Source organism: Lathamus discolor, chromosome 10 (assembly GCF_037157495.1).
Source record: "Lathamus discolor isolate bLatDis1 chromosome 10, bLatDis1.hap1, whole genome shotgun sequence".
NCBI classification, from domain to species: Eukaryota; Metazoa; Chordata; class Aves; order Psittaciformes; family Psittacidae; genus Lathamus; species Lathamus discolor.
Genome location: NC_088893.1, coordinates 10,844,153 through 10,863,568, shown reverse-complemented (window position 1 = coordinate 10,863,568; position 19,416 = coordinate 10,844,153). Strand labels below are relative to the sequence as shown.

General features: G+C 43.7%; 1 protein-coding gene and 1 long non-coding RNA gene across 3 annotated transcripts in view; both read right to left on the bottom strand.

Moving 5' to 3' along the window:
• ERGIC1 (endoplasmic reticulum-golgi intermediate compartment 1) overlaps positions 1-16,945 on the bottom strand; it is a 58,184-nt gene extending 41,239 nt beyond the window's left edge. Inside the window, exons 1-2 of one of the 2 annotated variants that reach the window (XM_065690855.1) lie at positions 16,785-16,870; positions 11,606-11,765 (exon numbers count right to left, since the gene is read on the bottom strand). In XM_065690855.1, coding sequence (XP_065546927.1) covers positions 11,606-11,622 — 17 coding nt within the window. In that variant the 5' untranslated portion in view covers positions 11,623-11,765; positions 16,785-16,870. Of the gene's footprint in view, positions 1-11,605; positions 11,766-16,784 lie in introns of both variants that reach the window. The other variant, XM_065690856.1, reaches the window with a different exon arrangement.
• LOC136020129 (uncharacterized) lies at positions 10,415-11,599 on the bottom strand. Its single transcript, XR_010615201.1, has 2 exons — positions 11,468-11,599; positions 10,415-10,862 (listed from the first exon to the last, which is right to left on the bottom strand). It is a non-coding gene; the product is annotated as an uncharacterized LOC136020129 (long non-coding RNA).
• Positions 16,946-19,416: the final 2,471 nt, after the last annotated feature.

Below are 19,416 nucleotides of genomic sequence, written 5' to 3'. Positions count from 1 at the left end.
CCGAGTCAGATGCAGTGGCGCTCATCTGAGTGGGACAGCCACAAATGATGATGTCCAAGGCTGGAGGATATGCAGAAGCAATGGTAGGTCAAACCCTATAGAACGAAGCAAACTGACATCATCAGCCCTGGGGTGATTCCTGACTTCCCTTTCAAATCTGTCAGATTGACAGTACAAGCCAGGGACAGGGAGGAAGATGATGACTACCCAAACACTGGTTTTTTTTAGAGTAGATACTTCAAATGCCTGCCCTATGAATGGGGGTGAGCTCATCCCCTCAGCAGGAGCTGCTATGGGCAGAGCTAACTGCCAAGGTGTGCTTTATACACCTGAACAGCTTCAAGCCTGGATCTGAAACATTTCAGGAAAGGAAGTAAGAAATACATTATTTCACTGAGGATTACAGCCCCTCCAAACAGAAAGATCCTCTCTGACATCTCTGGAGACTGAAAAGAGCTTTAGCAAAATACTGTAGTAATACTTCTGTAAGATGCTGTTAACTTTTTCATGAGCAAGAAGCAAAGAACTTGAGGCAATAAAAATATATCAATAATTACAAGTAGAACCAACCAGATGTTGGTTAAATCTGAATGTCTTGTAGCAAAGGGTTACTCTCAAACCTGGAGCTCACATCAGAAAAGGAAGAACACTAATTCTTCAGTTTACAGCATTTTTGCAACCCTCAAGCATGCCCACCCCTACCTGGCATAAACAGAGGAGCAATGCACTGGCCTTGTTACCTAGGCAGATATTCAGAACACAGCTTATAAACCTCCCTATACTACTGACTCACTGTGTGGAGTCACTGCAAAGAGACAGCAGATGCTTTAGGTCTGTCTGTGGAGCACTGAAACACAACTCTGGAGCAAGCAGCAGTGGGATGTTTTCATGTTTCCTTCTGCAAGGTCTATTTTTACTGATTTAGCTAAGGGGCAAGAGAAAGATTGTTTTGCAGCTCTTGGACTATATTTTGGACTCCAGTTAATCAAGCGGCCAAGCAAAAGTACAACACATTCACATGTGGCACCTGGTCACAGAACAAAATTCAGGCACCATAAATCAGCAGCGAAAAGATTAATTTTCATCCATTTCCGCTCCTCAGATGATTCAGAAATTTAGCTTTAATACTCACAGACAGGGGAAGAACATTTTTGTTCTTCAGGCAGATTACATTTCTCCTCAGAACAACTGAATACTTAAACATTAGTCTTTTTGAAGCACAGTGGCTCTATCGTAGGTACTTTTGCAGCACATACTGAAAGGGGAAGGTATTCAGAGGACCCATTCATTACAAGAAATTACATTTCAGATGTCAAAGATTAAAAATAAAATAAAAACCCCGATAATATGGCTGACATTCCACCTTTAGCAGGTCAGTGGTGGCGTAAATACATCATGTCATCTCGTCTTAGCAGCAAGGGTCCATGGCTGTGATTCATACAGAAGAACGTGGGTGTTGAAACAACGCTTATTCTCCACCTCCCAGATTAACCAGCTTTTAGAAGTACCCTCTATTTTTCAGCAGACACCACATTTGAAGTCGAGGTCACTAATTCCCGGTGACATTACTCACTCTCAATAACAAGTCAAGGAACAACAACCTTAAGTTTATTACACATGAGTAGCTTTGAGATCTCTTTGAAAAAGAGCCGGCCTGGTGCTGCTGATTTGCTTCATTACCAAATAACTTTGCTTGAGGTGAATGCAAGAATAGCATGTTTAACAGCAGAAACATAACTTCACTATTAAGTTAACCAAACAACTAACAATTTTACAGCAGATTTGTTTAAAGTAAACAAATGGGGAATTATCAAGTACAGACACAAAAAGTTGATATTGAAAACATTATAAAGTTGGTGTTGTTACGGCAATAAGAAATTAGAAGTACTTTGGAGCCAGTGCTTGCATTCCAACACACTGCATTCTGGAGACCTAGTACTGGACAAGTGTTCATTGATTATGAGTTGGGAGCAACAGCTCCATCACAATCTGTCAGATAGCATAATGTATTTCAAAGAGAAGAAAAAAGATGTGGGGGAGGTGTCCCCAGGGTTTCCAAGATACAGGGGACAACTGAGATATCCAAGAAAATGCTGACTGGTGGGTGAATCCTCCCAGCCTAAACAGTCCCAAAAGGCTTTCAGGGTATGCAAATACTCCATCCCTGATTACTTCTTAGTAAGAAACATGACTGCTCTGAGAAACAGAGGGGCTGCAGGTTGAGAAAGAGAAAGGCAAGGCTTCTGTGACACATACACAGAGGGACAGATTGGTTGCCAGAAGAAATGAAGAATAATACATCTTCCAAAGCTGAGATGGCTTCCTGGATCAACAAAAGCCCTTGGTCAAGGGCTCAGGTTTAAATCACATTACAAAGGAGCAAAGAAATAATAAACCCTGTGTTCAGTAGCAGTTGGCACTTAAGTGGGAGGCTGTAGGGCATTGATACGGGCTGTACCACTCAGACTTCTGTTGAGATTTCCTCACACAATACCTACGTATCTGCAGTACAGCTTAACTCACTCCCAAGATAGCTGTGTAAACCAGAAAGCAGGAGTAAGTCCGTCTTTTCAGAACCTTCTCAGAGACATGATCGCACTAAAACCACTGACCCTTCTGTAGAGCAAGAAAGCAAGCTCTCAAACCTGGCATGCCAGCTAACACTGAATTTGCAGGCTATTCGATGAAGTGAAACAAGGTTAGGCTGGCCTTTTAAGGACTATTTCATGCAAGAAGTGTTTCCTTGCCACTGCACAGGGGAGTAACAAGCTGATTAAAGCAGTTTTCAAAATCTGCTTCCACTTCTGCTTCTGCTCATGTGCTGGTTATACCCTTACCCATCTTAGCAGCAAGTAGCATAGCTCCTGCAAAGTGGAGATACATTCAGGTGCAATATTGCTGCTGGTTTTTCCCATGTGTCAAGTCCTTCTTGCAAACCAAAATGAATCAGAGTATGGCTGCAGGCTTCAAATATCAAGAAACAAGCAGGCATGATGTCAGTATTTCTCCACATACACGCCGATTCCTGACTAACGTAACAAAGAACTTGCCCGTTCTTTACGAAGTCCATTCATTATGTACTCACCAGTAAATGCAGTTACAAGTGACAGAGAATTTCTACCGTTACACAGTATACTTGCTATTTCAAGGAACGTAATGACACAGAGGTAGGCAGAGCAGACACACTAAGTTTTATGAAACTTGTTCTTCAATTAAAAAAAGAAAAAAGGTGCTTTTTGTGAAGATAAAGCACTCAATTATAGTTGGGTTTCTTTTTCAGATGGATAGGAAAACTGCTACGCAGTGTATTTCTAGGAACCTATTTCATTCGAAACAACAATCTCAGACTACTTTTGATGAAAACTACATGCACTGTGGAAGGTACACAAAAAGCAAGGCAGCTGCCAAACACAACTTTGGACAATCAAGCCTGTGCCAGCAACCATTTCATCTTCGATAAAAGTAATCTTGAGGAAGCTCTGTCTGATAACAGGTTAGAAAACATCTAGTGTCTCTTCTTTCAGAGCATCTGCCATTTAGACATACTAAATAAATTCATTTTTAGGCCACATGCCTCTGAATTACACCAGACTCTCTAATTACTTCATGCAGATATCAGTGAATCCATGCAACTAACAATGTCTATTCAGCTGCCATGGAAGAGACGAAACATCCTTAACTTTGAGGATTAATTTTCCCTGGAGACATGGGCATAGCCTTAGGATTTGTCACTCAACACACTTCTTCCTCTTGCCATTTCCCATCTGCCTCCTTGAACACTTCTATTATATTGCTATATTACAGACAGATGGCTCAGAGACCAGAGATGGTTGGTTCAATCACCATTATTTGGTTCTACACAAGAGCTACAGACCTGATGCAGAGACACGCAGCCAGCCCACAAGATTTGTATAACTGAATCTATTTTTAAGTCTGTCTTTTCAGGACAGAAGAGGTGCATTAGAAGTTCAGGAAACCAAGTGGGGGTGAAGTGGTGAGAGGAGAATGAGCAACGTCAACCCCACTTCAGGAAACAGGTTTAAGTGCACATGAAATGAGCTGGAACACTGGCTCTGAAGAGTTTTCAACCAGTATGGGCTACCACACAACTTCCTTTCCTTGTATCACTGCTGCTACCACCTCTAGAAGAAGCATCCCTAGAGACAGCAGAGGAGGTTATGGACTATGACTCATTCGGTACCTGCTGCTATTAAGGCTCTTAGCAGAGATACCACTTTTAGTTGAGAATACAGCAATTCACTTTGCATAAAATGCTTTATCATTTACACAGAGGGCATAGGAAGCAGGAAGAAACTGTCATGATAAATGTAAATTGGATTAAGTCCAACTGACATTCAAAGGTGACTGTGCACAAATAGACTCCATTTTCTCCCTCAAGCAAAACTTCAGAAGAAGCTGGTGTTACAAAGCAGAATTTAATCACCATGTCTGCTCAGAAACTTCCTTCTACCCCCCAAAATCAGTGTAGCTCGGAGGCAGAAAGGAGGGAAAACAAAACAGAGCACTGGACATCATAGAATGGTCTGGGTTGGAAAGGAGCTTAAATCTCATCCAGCTCCAAGCCCCTGTCATGGGCAGGGACCCCTTCCACTAGAGCAGGTTGCTCCAAGCCCTGTCCAGCCTGGCCTTGAACACTGCCAGGGATGGAGCAGCCACAGCTTCTCTGGGCAGCCTGTGCCAGCACCTCAGCACCCCCACAGGGAAGAACTTCTACCTAAAAGCTCATCTAAACCCACCCTCTTTCAGTTTAAAGCCATTCCCGCTTGTCCTGTCACCACCTGCCTTTGTCAAAAGCCCCTCTCCAGCTTTCTTGTCAGCCCCTTTAGGCACTGGAAGCTGCTTTAAGTTCTCCCTAAAGCCTTCTCTTCTCCAGGCTGAAGAAGTCCAACTCTCTTAGCTTGTCTTTGTAGAAGTGCTCCACCCCTCTGACAATCTTCATGGCCCTCCTCTGGGATTCATGTATCTTCTATGAGAATTCACAGAATCAAAAGGAAGCTATGGAGAGACTGTTGTCAGAGCAAGATCATTCAGGCTGAAGCCTAATGGCAAAAGAGAAACACCCATCGGTACAGAGTGGTATTTCTAGAGAAACCTTCCCACTAAAGGCATGCTACTTTGTGTCAAGGAGCATTTTTATCTTTGTCATCTTCTGACTGCTGAAGCAGAGATGCGCATCACCTAAGCGAAGCTTAAGAATCTTAAGTACAAAGTACGTAAGAGAATGTCTGCCTCCCCAACAGCTGAAGGTACTGCAGGGTCAGTATTCACCAACATGTTTTAGAGATTTCATGAAGCAACTCAGCAGAAGAGCTGGCTAACAGCATCCACTGAAACAGCCAGTAACTGGGAAGGCACTCCCCACCTGCCTGTCCATACTCCATAACACTAATATGAAGTGAAATACTGGAAAGAGCATTAAAAGGAAATCACAAGATTTACAGAGTAGAAGTTATGTCAGAACTAACTATGTTAGATGATTTTGTTTTGTTTTTAATTGAGGAAACATCAAGATCAGCATGTCTTTTTAAGTAAAACCTGTCTTTATTCTAAAAAAGTAGTGACTTCCAACTCCCTGTGCATTTTCAACTTCTTATGGTCCTTGCTGTACATGTGCTGGACAAGAATCCAGAATTTTCCACAGATCTATCAAAGAAAGAAGAACATCTATACAGCAATAAATTCACTCTAAAGCAGTCCAAAGGAAGCAGAGGTGCCTTATTCTAGTGCCTTCCTCTACACATATACAGAAAGCATTAATTCTTGTATTTTTATGAAGAAATATTAGTTCAAGATTTCATTCTTAAATCCTTTCTTTAGATCATGCTGCTTTTCTTCTCATCCAAAGACAATGCTCCGACAACTCTGCAAGAACACTTAGCTCCTACACAATCCAGTACAGATAAAAAGTGATAACTCTTCTTCCAACGAAGTAGGTGAAATCTCTCACCCGAGTTTACAGTGGGAAAACAATGGCAGGAAGTCAGCAGCAGGGAAAGAAAATATGAACTACTGACTCCGAGTGCTTCATTTCGTAATTTTGTTAATTCTTTGTTTAAATGACATTTCTATGTTTCCTGTCTGCTGGCAGATAAGAACATAATGTGCAGAGAGCAACTCAAGACAGCTTCTGAACAGCCATGCTGCAATCCTGCCGATGGGATGCAGCAGTGGGAGCCAAGAGACCTGAATTGTGTTCAGTTCCTAGCACTGACTCACTGTGTAATTTCTGCTCCAATTAAATCTTTATTCTTCAGCTTCATTTTGCGGAGTGGCACCCGGTAACATGTGCCCACCTTTCATGAGCATGTTGAAATCTACAGATGAAAAACTCTGGAAATAGACGAGGCATTACTGGTCAAAGTTCCAACTTGTTTTGAAGGTCTGTACAAGGAAAGCTGCAGGAAGATGGGCTTATGAAAACAAACTGAATGCGCACTGTGAGAGCTAAGTCTTGGTTCAGTACCAGGGCTGTGCCTAGAGTGCATGTTTACAATCTTGATCAGGAATGGTTTTGTGAACTGGGACACAAACTTTGCAGCATGTGAAATGTAAAATAAGTGAGCCTGTTAAACCTCAGTTTACACAGAAAGTAGACATTGAATACACAAATACCAGACCTGACCCTGAATGCGAGTTCAAGATGCAAATACAGATTCAAAGCAGGACTAATAAGCCGATACTTGTAAATACCAAGCAGTTATTAACACATTTTATAAGATTAACACCTGCGTAACAGCAGATAATATGCAAACACCATTAAGTAATCAGCTAGTCCTCGTTTACACACAATACGATATTAACACACATACTGCAGAAGTTGAGCTCTAATGAACAAACTCTTAAGGCTTCAAAACTCCATTGGAAACTGTTTAACTACTTTGAGCCAGCTCTCATACACGAGGACTGGGCAAAGAGGTGGAGGGGCTAATCCAATTTTAAACTATCTGCACTGCAAGCAGGTGAAGACTGCAATTTCCATGCTCTGTATGACCGAATCCTCACTCACAACATCACACCACTTTTCAAAGCATGATCCACCAAATAGTATTTTTTTGTGACCTGCTGACTCTCCACACTTGTAAGCCCAGGAGTGAAATGTAGGAATAGGTTTCCTTGCCAGCCAGCTCCTCCCTCTTAATTCCAGTTCCAAGAACATAATGAAACTAACAGAGGAAGTTTCTGAAACAAGGAGGAGTACTGAGAACAAGAAAACAAGGTTAGCCAGGAGGACTGTCATTAATTATATAATCCAGCCTTTGGGCAACTGGACATTTAGGGAAAGGGGCTGAGAGAACATTGGAATCATCGGCCTCTGCAGTATTATGTCATCTCTTCTGCTAGTTACAGGTACAGGATTTGTATAGGGGGGAAAAACCCCCACCCAATAAGCAACAAACCCTTTATTTCTAGGACTATGAATCCCCACAACACTTGCAGAAAGAGCGCACAAAAATGAACAAGTTCTGCTCCCATTTAAATTGGTTTCTTTCCAAGGAGCTATTTCTCCTGTTTTCTCCCTTCTGCCAGCCTCCCCAGCACCACTGTGCTGTCCTGCATAACACCCTTTTGTCAACCATGTTCTAAATTTTGTGCTCTTATCCCTTCAGTGAGTAAGAAGCTTGCTCTCTATCACCCAGGAACACACAGCAATTGCTAATGCTGAAAATACACCAGAAATGCAAACTATTTTAGGTGGCACTGAAGGATGGAAGAGAGGAAGCAGTACATCACTGTACTTTTCAAAACAAAATGTTAGCCTCAAACATATTTCAGAAATAATTAGGAGGAGGAGAGTATTTATAATCTCAAATACTCAAAGGCAGAGTCTTGCCAGCAAGCATTTTATTTCCATTTAGGTAGTAAAGCAGGTGTCAAAATGAAGGATGGAAGAGAACTGTATTTTTAATTAAGTGAGCAAACTACACTCTGCTTCATCAAAACAGGAGAAAAGTGTCATGAAGAAAAAATGTTCAAACAGGAGGACTGGTATTTAAAGGTATCCAGCCCTCCACTGTAAGCAAGAGTGACTACTGCTGAGTGGTAGTACTCTATTCTGGAAATCAGAAAGAGAAGATAGAGGTAGAAAGAATGGGGAAGAGGATGAAATGGCTGATCCCCCAACTAAGTGAATAGTTCAGATACTTGAAAGTCATAAGCATACTGTAATCCTTCCTGTCCTGAAGCCTTCATCCCCCGCTTCTTGCTCTTGTAGCTCCCCAACACCTTCCACCACTGCATTGCCCAGACACTTCCTCCAGCGCCATCCCTCACCCATTCCATCCTCTGTGAGCTTCCAGTCCTGAACATCTCTCCCTTTCCAGTTCAAGACCTGACAGCGCAGGGTTTCTCTGCCTCCTGCCATGTTCCTCCAGCTCCACCTCACAGTGCACAGCTGCTGGTTCCCAGTACTGCAAGTGCTGCCGGCCTCAGTGGCCAGCTCCTCAGCCCTCCCCACGAAGTCCTGATCTCTAGCAGACGCTGAACAAAACACAGAAGTTGGTCTGTGATTTCCAAGAAATTACCTACACTCAACTCTGAGCATAACCAGGACACAGCTATGGAAAAAAAAGAGTTGTACCATAGTCTTTCTCATAGCTGTGAAGACTCACAAAACATTAAGACTCTTGCCGCCTGGTACTGCTGAACACCTTGAAACAAGATCTGGCAAGATTAGTTTAGCATCAGAACTGTGTAAATTTCAGGGAAGCTGCTTTCTGAAAGGTTTAAGTCCTGGCTGCACTAGGACGGCACAAAAATCAGAGATTTGTACAAAAGAGCATGAACAAATATAATATCTGGGGAAAAAAAGTATGGGGTTGTGTGAAGAAAATAGCTCCATCTTCATAAGGCTTCCCTCAAAAGCACACAGGCTATCCATACCCCACTGCCTGACAGAGAGATTTCTCCAGATCAGTAAGAGAAAATCCTGTCTATGTGGAGACCTCATAGCAGCCTTCCAGTATCTGAAGGGGGCCTATAAGGATGCTGGGGAGGGATACTTCATTAGCGACTGTAGCCATAGGACAAGGGGTAACGAGTTAAAACTTAAACAGGGGAAGTATAGATTAGATATAAGGAGGAAGTTCTTTACTGTAAGGGTGGTGAGGCACTGGGATGGGCTGCCCGGGGAAGTTGTGAATGCTCCATCCCTGGCGGTGTTCAAGGCCAGGTTGGACAGAGCCTTGGGTGAGATGGTTTAGTGTGAGGTGTCCCTGCCCATGGCAGGGGGTTTGGAACTGGATGATCTTAAGGTCCTTTCCAACCCAAACCATTCTATGATTCTATGTCTGCAAGGCTCATCATCTTATGCTGGACTAGGCCAAGAAAATCACTCCAAGAGAAAACTGTTCAGCCACTGCTCACAGAAGAGAATGAGCAAAGTACAGTCCCCTTGAAACAAATCACTAACTGAGGCTCAGAACAGGATTGTTACTTGCCTGAAGCTGACAAGAGTTAAGACAGCAGAACCATGACTTGAGAAAGTAGACAGTGGCATTTGTGGCTGTATACACACACAACAGCAAGTCTTGCTTTCTCCAAAGCAATTTCTATACAACAAAAGCCATTCTTAACATACAAGATTTAGGGGCAAAACCCCATATCCTTTCCCAGAGCATCCAGCAGTATTGTACTTTTTCAGTATCTAACTTAAGAATATCAATAAACCTGTAGTGACCAGCTCAGATTCTCCTATTTAAATTCCAGCCTAAGCAGATGAGAATTTCTGTATGTGCTTCTATAACTCATTCCTATTTTTCAGTTGCATATAACTATTACCTACAAGTACAACTCGTGCATAACCTGGCTTCCAAGTACGGTTCCTGGTTTTAACTCAGCGTCCATGAAACATCCGTATTGATGTTCACTAGAAAAATGTGATATACACACCCAAGATACACCTGCAACTTGTAGCTGGAGATAGATTTGCCGGTGGGTTTTAGTCCAGATATAATGTGCTATAATGCAGCAGCCAGATTCAGATTTCAGTTCAGTAGGGTTACATTTGATTTAGAGTGATGTGGAACCCAAGAAGGGCTCCAAGACTCCACCTTTATCAGAAAACACAACATCATATATACATTATTGGCTCCACTGGTGTTTTACTAAGCTTTCCAACCTTGCTTTATCACAGCACACAGCTGTCTACAGAGATGGACAGCAATTAGGAGGCCAAGTGATCTGCCTTTGGATATGACTGTTAAATAACTACTAAGCAGTCATGACTGCCTGAAATTCTGTCAGCAGCAATATATGTCTGACCATATTACCATAGCATTTTGAAGGTTCTATTAAATACCACTCTTTCTGGCTTCTGTGGATTAAATGAAATACATTTCATTTGGAAACATCCTTAAAAAAACAAACAGAAAAATAAACATCCAAACACGCACAATTCAAATGCAGCAAATTGCACTATTCGACTAACTGCAGTCTTTACTTGCATGTCTGCCGTGATTACTACTAAAATACTCAAACATTTCACTATAAGAAAGACTTTGTAGGTCGTAGCAAGATTGTGGTTAATTTTTTGGACAAGTTTTCCATTTTTGGGACAGCTGGCTCCATACAGAAATACCTAGACGACACTTCAGGGCTTGTATTTGGATAGAAGGCAAAAAAAACAGATGACTCCACTATTTTTAATTTCACTGTAAGACTGTTCTTTTCTCAACACCTCCACCATCTGAATTACAAGCCTTAAAAATACACATGCACACTTCAAAATACAAGCTCAATGTCCATAGCTTCTCAGTCCATGCTGGTGGCATTGCTTCAACTCTGTTTACAGTGTGATTCAGTCATTTTCACAGCAATGAACTATGATGGCATGAAGCAAGCATCTGTGTCATCAATGGGAGAACAAAGGAGGCCAGTTAAAGTTCAGAAAGAACAATACAAAACTTTCCTACAGAGACAGACCTTAATACCTCTGTACTTACTGAAGAAAACTTTTCTACTCCAATATTATCTTAAAAGAAACAAGGGATTAGGGAGATTTAGGGAGAAATATTTACACACATACACGCTATGTATAATCACATGTCTGTGGCATAAACATCAGTAGACTCTGTACAACTCTGCTCGCCCATCTGACTGCTGTGACTGCAGAATAATTTCTCAGGTACCCTCAAAGGGCTATTGTTGAAACAAAGTTAGTCATGGTACTGCCTGGCACCAAAATCAACTTTGGTAATTACGTAAGGTGGCAGCAATACCACTTGGAAGGCTTGTTTACCAGCGACATTGCACAATGTGAAGTGGAATATGCTTGCCAGACGTGGCTACAGTTCAAGATGAAAATAACCTCGCAGAGTTACCAGGCATAAGGGATCAGCTATTGCTTCAGGTAGCTACAGAAGTGCAGGTCCCTACAAAGCATAGAGAAGCAACTATCTAACCAATACAGAACAGTGTTACAGCCACTAGTTATGAATGTAGACATTACCTTAGGAAGTGATGGCTTCCAGCTCAATCACATACAGAATTGAAGATTTTGAACAAAATTGTTTTACAAGTGGCAACATCTATGGCTGTGGAAGAGAGCATAGAATCATGCCCAGCTTAGCACAGGAGACTCACAAACCTTTTCTGATGTGCCATGGCTACACACAAGCCAGTAGGCACAACTCATCTAATCAGAAGCCGTATCATCTGGCCCGAGCTGTTTATTCTTCTCTCTTGTGCATCCCACACTGCTTCAGCCAAGAACACTCCTATCTGCTGCTATCACCACCGTGTGCCTTCTGTAAGAGAGGTACAGCAAGCTCATTTGTTAAAGTAAGTTCAGCAAGTAATTTTGCCAAATGAACTAGTGTGGGTTAATGCAGCTACTTAAACAAGCTGGGAGACAGCCTCAGGTGAATGGAGTACAGAGCACCACGATCCCATGAGAAACTCCTGAGCAAATATGTACATTTCCACTAACATTTGATATTTATTAGGCAGTGCCAAAACACCACGTAGTCACCATTTCTGGTTAACAATCGGCAGATGTACAAACACAGGCCAAACAAATCCCTTACAAGTTTTAAGTGAGATTTCAGGAGTTACAGAAAGATTTTAAGTCACAATCCTCACGAACCTGTCAAAAGAAAAATGGTAGGATTACCAAAGACAGCTTTGTTTCCTCTTAAGCCATACAATACAATAAAGCTATTTTCCTTAAGCTCCAACTGAATGATAAATTGTCCAAGGGGTTGCTTAGTTTGGAAAAATTTTTCTCCTTAGCCTCCAAATCACCTACAATCTGCAGGTTTGCCCTCACTAATCTGGTCAGGAATCAAAGACAGACAAACAGACCTCCCTGATGTTGCTGAAGTAGTCTGTATCACTGGTTTCACAACTGTGCCAGGTCAGGTGTACTGAGCATCAGTTTGACTATTAGCTGTCACAACTCTCGGGTCTAAATTGCAGCCAAACGTACTACCTCTCCTAAAAGCAGTTAAGGTTGGAAGCATATCAGCTTTGGTAAAGACTAGACAATTTGATTCAAAAAAGGCATACCAGAACTGAAGCAAAGACCTGCTTATGTCCCAAAACAACAAAAATGTTGTTTTGAATCAGAGTATCCACATTAAAATAAGTATTTATCACAGATGTGCCAAGGAATAGCTGACTACAGGGCCCTGTTGTATTGTGCAGATAGAATAAGCCTTTGCCACAAAGAATTTCCACTCTAAACCAGCATTTGTACCTAAATCCCATCTAAGCTTGGCCCCTTTCCCTTTCCCTCCAAAATCCAGGTGTAATATATTGGTATTTTATTCAGGTTACCAAGCTGTGGAAAAAAAGCAACAAAAAACCAAACCCAACCAACCAAAACCCTGAGGAAAACATCATAGTGATTAATTATGGGAAATAAATTCTGAATTTCTCAGTTAAAATAAAAATAAGGATTCACAGATATTTGCCACTCTATGACAAAAATGTGGCCAGGGCACAACTGAGAACTGCCCACAATTAGAACAAAACGTGATTTCAGAGCAGCCTATTTTAGCTTTTCTCAGTCTAATCAGTTAATGCTACCAAAATAGTTCAGAAGTTTCAGTATCTGCTACAAACCTATCATCAGTACCTCTTTCGTGCAAGCAGGCAGATGCCAAGAAAAGCCTAGAGATGCAAAAGAAGTTGCAGAAATAACACTCTAGACCACGTCCACATCCAGTGCATGGGACTCACTTCATTTTTATTTCTGTAATTCTCAACAGCAGAGCAGTCTGAAGCCCAGCACTGGCACCTGCTGCTGAAGCTAAGCCCCCCTGCTAACTGGATCACACAACATGCAAGAAACCTCCAGACCCACAATCACCATTCAGATGACCCAGGCTTACACTTTAATCTAGTTATGATTTTAACCATCCACAGGTGCTGCAAGAATGCAGGTGATACTGGGTCTTAAAAGCTGCGGAGGGAAGTACCCTTTCAGCTCCAGTGATATAACTTAAAACCACCTATTCAATAAACATGAAGCTGCTTTGCTGACACACATTCTAAGAAACCTGGGGGAGAGGCAATGGAAAAATCTGTCTCTCTCTTGCAGCCAAGTAGGTTTTTAAAAATGAGAAAGAACCAGGCCTTCCGGAAATACAAACTGATTTAGTAGTTCTGTAGGAGGGCTGGTGCCTCGTGACATGCACTGAACAGACCTGTACTGAAGGCTCCAATCTGGAAGCTGAAAACTTGGTTCTTTACCAACATCACAGCAGGACTGAAGAGATTAGTGCGCATGAAATGCTTCGAAAAATTAAAATCGTTAGGTAAGTACTAAGTATTATTACAATCATAACAATACTTAGGACAGAATCATTACTATTCACCTGAAACTACTGTAAAAAATATTACTTTATTTATGAATTAAATGCATTTTATATTAACAAAGGGAACCACTGAAAAGCCAAGAAAACAGAAGTCCTCCAGACGAGAAAACAAACCAAGGTATAGTACAAAAAAGTGCAATGAGCTAATTCCATATCTGATACAAACCAGTATGCCTCAGACTGACCTATGGAAACAACCTCCAAGAAATATGTTCAATCACTTTGGGTTCTTCACTCTGGCCAAATATGAACCCCTAGGTCTAGAAGACAGGAAAGAGATTTAGTCACATAGACAGAGATGCTTCCTTTAAGTTGGTCAAGAATGCCAGGCTGGATGGGCTTTAAGCAACCTGGCCTAGTGGAGGTGTCCCTGCCCATGGCAGGCAGGTTGGAAACAGATAATCTTTAAGGTTCCTTCCAACCCAAACCATTCTGTTTCTATGAAGAACAGGGACTCTTTTGATCATGAGCTGTTTTCATTACTTATCATTTGTGTCTTTCTTCTCCATTTGAGACTGTAGCAATCTGTTCCTCTGAGAGCTATTCTGTGTGGAAACAGAGCTTGAGTCCCAGAGTTCCACCTCTTTACAACTGATGTTAGATGTCAATGTCCTGCCACTCTAAAATACTAAAAATAAAAGCTCTAAGTGAGGGATTCAACAGGAAAAGAACTTACTTTCCCAAATGCTCTAGCACAGCAGTTAAGGACAGTGATTTCTTCAGATGCACTAGCAACACAGCCCTGTGAAACCTGTGGCTTCCAGAAGAACACAACGCCTCTCCACTCTGAACCTCTGAAGTTTGGACTCTATAAGGTATGTAGGGGCAGTTTTGAAAGTTTCTTAACAATCCCACCCTCTAGTTATAGACATTAATGCCCACTTTAAAGTGTGTGGTAAAGACAAATGTGCCAAAACGTACCTATCGAAGAGAACATCCAGTTGAAGTCTCTGAAAGAAAAACCTTTCATTTGACATGATGGAAAACATTCACAAACTTACTACAGGTGGTAAACTTATTTCTCCAATAGCACTGTACTATGTGTTCTATAGTCGTCAGGAATTAACTGTATGTTTTTAAGTGTATACATCATACTTTACCTACAACAGTAACATTTTCCAACTTCAGAGGATTTTGTTCCACTGACTGCACAATGAATGAAAACCACAACTAAAAGACAGCCCCTAACCTTTGCAAAAATTTTGGTCCTGAACTCTGTTCATGTTTCTAAAACAGGAAAGTGGTTTTTTGCACGTGACAATAGTTTCTCTGTATCTTTAAATGCAAATTTCTTGTTATCAAGGACAGTCTTTTCAAAAATCATCTGTAGAAAAGCTGAACTTCAGGAAGCTTACATTATCCGAGGAGCTGCTTTGAAGTGTCTATTTCTAATCCTCCCATCTGAATGACAAAGAAGTTATTTGCAACTGTGAATCTTTAAAATGCAGATCTGAACTGATGCCTCTATGTTTTTGTAACTCATTAACACAAACTCTGCAACTCAACCCTTATGTCTTTGCTCCATTCCAAAGCGAAGCACTAATGCTGTCTCTTAAGAAGATTATTCTTGGTGAGCCAGTGTTTCCACATGTACATTCTGAGACCCAGCAAAAAATCACATTTTCAAGGACATCTGAGATAACATTTTCTTTATCTGCCATTACAGAGTGACAGCCACAACCCAGGATCCCTTATTCATGTACTATACAAGTCTGAAAACAGACAGCAATGGGGTGTGCAGAATGTCTCCAAAGCCGAGAAGAAATTTTCTATCAAATTTTACACAAAAGCAGAAACGAGGCTCTGGGCCCTGGATCCCACATGATCCAGCAGATGCTGTTTCCAGCTTCAGCAAGTTTTCATTCAGAAGCAACTGCCTCCATGTTCAATAGTGCCCCATGGATCACATACAAGATCCTGTTAGCCTGTATAAATGAGAGGCCCGATTTAGAATTACAGCAAAAATACAATACATGACTTTTGACTGGGTGAGCTAAAAACCTGCATTATCACTATTTCCCCCCATCATCTCAAAGGGGTGCAAATGTATGGTTCATGATGGTCCTGCATGGGAAGCATCAAGCAACAGTTGTATCTCCCAATTCCCAAGAACTTGTATCTTCTTTATTGTAATGTTAATGCTCTAAAAAAACCTACATGAGAAAACTAATCCGTGCAGCTTCCCCATGGCATCTATGAATTTGTAAAGTTAGAAGTCTTTGGTTCAGGACTGGCTTAAAAAGAAAACAAGTCCACAGTTGCCATTTCACCTCCAGGTGAGTCAAAGGGGTCTTTTCCACTTCTGCTTTGGTACGTGAAATTGACCGCTGTGGCCCACGGGATGCAGGAGCCCCAAAGCAAGGCCAAATTCCACAGCTCACACCTACTCAAAGTGCCAAAACCAAAGGCAGGGGTGACAACGTTTCCCACCATCAGCGCTGCAGTGGGTGGCTTTGCCTCACCGTGTGGAGCAACCTCCTAAACCTGCTGTGGGAGCTCAGGGACCGGCGGGAGGAGAAAGGGCCCAGCGCCTTCACCCCGACACCCGTGGCCAGGGCCTGTGCAACACCCACGGCGGTCACCCCCAGGCCCCGCTGCTCCACCCGCCCTGCCCAGAGGAGCTCGAAACTCTTCACACCTCGCTTTGCACAACACCTTACAGAGCAACAGCCGCTCGCTGGGCAGAGCCTCCCAGCTTCCCACATCCCTTCCCTGCCCAGACCTACTTCTCCCATCCCTCCCTCCTTCCCTCCTCCCCTGGGTATCGCTTCGCCCGCAGCCGGCCAAGGGCCTGGCCCACCGCCGCCCGCGCTGCCTCTACCCCGGCCGGGGGTGACGGGGCTGGGGGAGGCCAGGCAGGGAGCGGCGGCCCCGCCGAGGGGCGGGAGAGGCGAGGCCGGGCCGGGCCCCGCGGCGGGGGTGGGCGGTTGGCCCCGCCGCACTCACCTCCTGAAGTCAAAGGGCATGTTGGTGGCGAGCGCCGGGCAGGCTGCGGGCCCCGCCGCCCCCGGCTCTCGCCTCGCTGCCGCCGGCTGCAGGGCCAGGAAGTGACGGGCCCCGCCGCCGCGCAGCACCAGCCCATTGGGTGGCTGCAGCCGGCCGGCGCTTCCGCCGCCGGGTTACGGGCAGCGGCGGGAGCGGAGCAGTGCGGGGTGGCGGGGCTGGGGTTTGCGGCCGGCCCTCGGGGCACCCCTCCGGCCGCGCCTCCTCGGCAGCGCCGCACTCCCGCTGCTTTGAAGGGCTCCCTGCATGGCTGCAGTGCCTCGCAGCTCCGAGGGCCCTGCCAGCACCCCGTGGTGGGCTCCTCACGCACCCCGACCCCTGCCAGCCCCCTCAGCCGACCCTCTGTGTGCCCACAGCGCCCTAAAGGCTCTGCCAGACGCCGTGGGCTTTCTCAGTGCCTGCCCAGGCCCTGGCAGCACCTGCTGCCCCGCAGCCGTGGGGCTGCTGTCCTGTGGGTCTGCCCAGAGGTGAGCCAGCCTGGCAGAGCAGGCTCAGCACGGTGCTGTTGGCAGCCTGCAGTCACTGCCGTGGTGGTGAGGAGCGTTGGAGTCTCACAGCTTCTCCGCAGTGCCCGAGCTGCCTGCAGACACAGGGCTGCCCGAGCCTGCGCGCAGGTGTTGGCTCACGCAGGTGCTGTGCTTCAGGTTGTGTCTGGCATCTATTGCACTCTGAGCATCTCAATAGTAACCACTGATGTTTGTGAATGCAACACAGGCTGTGCTGTCTGGAGATAGTCAAGCGCAGTGACAGACTAGGGAAAGGTGCATGCTTCAAAGTGCCCATAAAGGAAGGAAACCTGCACCACTGAAACACACAACCCTCCCCAGTAGAGGATGAACTCTTTGGTTGCCAGCATGACTCGATGACTTGCTGCGAACAGTCGAACAGTCTTTCTGCAGCTTTATTGGAGGCCAAGGAATTACAACAAGAAAGAGCTCCCCATTCTTTAGGTGAGAAATAGCCCCAGTATTGCCATTTTGCCTGAATGCTTCTGTCTGAGTTCATCCCTTCCACGTTTAATGCAACACACATGGCTAATCCCTCACTGCTCCATACAACACTTGGGCTACTTCCCTTAACGTCACCAGCTAATAGCATCAGTCAGTGGCTTCTTGCTGCAGGTAGTGTGACCACTGCTATATTAAGAAGTGCTTTCACTTGCGTATGGTCCACGTTACATTACAGTGCAAGAATAAAATACAGCTACCCTTTTTGAAGGTACTGCCTTTATTTAAGCTACCTGCCTTGCAAGTCTAAAAGCAGGGCAAGAGAAAGAGGGAAATGCTGTGTGCAACATACTGCTTTTCTAATTGATTTTGCAGCTTTCTTCCTCTTGCTGTAATAATCTCTGCACTTAGAGACCCACATATTCCCATTTTGCCCTTTCACCCAGAAGCTAGGCCCATACCTGGATGAAAAATAAACCAGATTCAAACAAGCAGAGAAAACCTGCCAAAGCGTCAGGGCTGTTAGTCAATGCCATAGCCTTTCAAGGGAAGAGATAATAACTGATGCTGGGACTATTCAAAGCTAAACTGGAGGGTGAGATAACAAGGCACAATCCCTCAGAAGTCCCCAGGGAATAGATAAAAATGCCTAATTGATTTTTTTTTTACTTTTTATCTCAGACATCTAAATTATCCAACCACATTGTGCAAGCCTATTCAGCAGATTGCTAACAGATCAGCCACAAAATCCTGCTGCACTTTGCACTGTGCTCCAAAACTGAACAACCCACTGAAATTAATGAGACAATTCTCATCTGTCATGAGGTCAACCAATTACACAGGCATAGCCAGCGGGTACTATCTGTAGTGGAAAAAACCAAAACAAACCAGTGCTTATCAAGTTGGTTACACAACCAAGTGCTCGCCTAGGTTCCTGGCAAGGCCCCAATATCATTAGCTATTATTAACTGTCTTGGGCAAAGGCATCAGCTCTCTCAGGAGCCAGAAGAGTGCTGAAGTGGTTTACAAAAGCACTTCAGTTGTATGGTAGACAAATCTTGAGGTGGCCTTGAAGAGTCGTTCCTTTTGCAGGCTTGAGGCTCAAGAACACAACACAGTGAGAGCTCACATTGTGAAGATTTTATTTGCAACTAAAAGGTCAAACTCTGAAGAAAGTAATGGGCTCACAGCAGTGCCAGGACAGCTTTCCAGTTGGGTCTAGCTCACTTACATCCTTGCCAAGGGAAGAAGAAGTTAATACCCTGAGATAAGACCCTCGTCACAATATTGTTTAATTACATAAGGCTTCTAGTGAGCCTGAGATAAGAACAGGAATTTGTCCCCAGTCCAGCTGGGTGCGGCTGCTTAGATCATGTTGTGTATTAGAGTGGGAACTAAAAGCACGGGTTTATTTGTGGTGATTGTCACATCATTAGAACTGGAATGAGTAAACTGATGCTGACACCCGATTTAAAAGTTAACTCTTTTTCGTGTGGGCAGTAAGCTAACATTTTCCTGACAACAGTAGGCCTGAAACTATCGTTTCTCTTCAAATTACATTAGGAACATTAATTGAACTAAACTGCTTCTCTGAAATCAGTAAGTAAATATTTTCAGAACCCTTTATC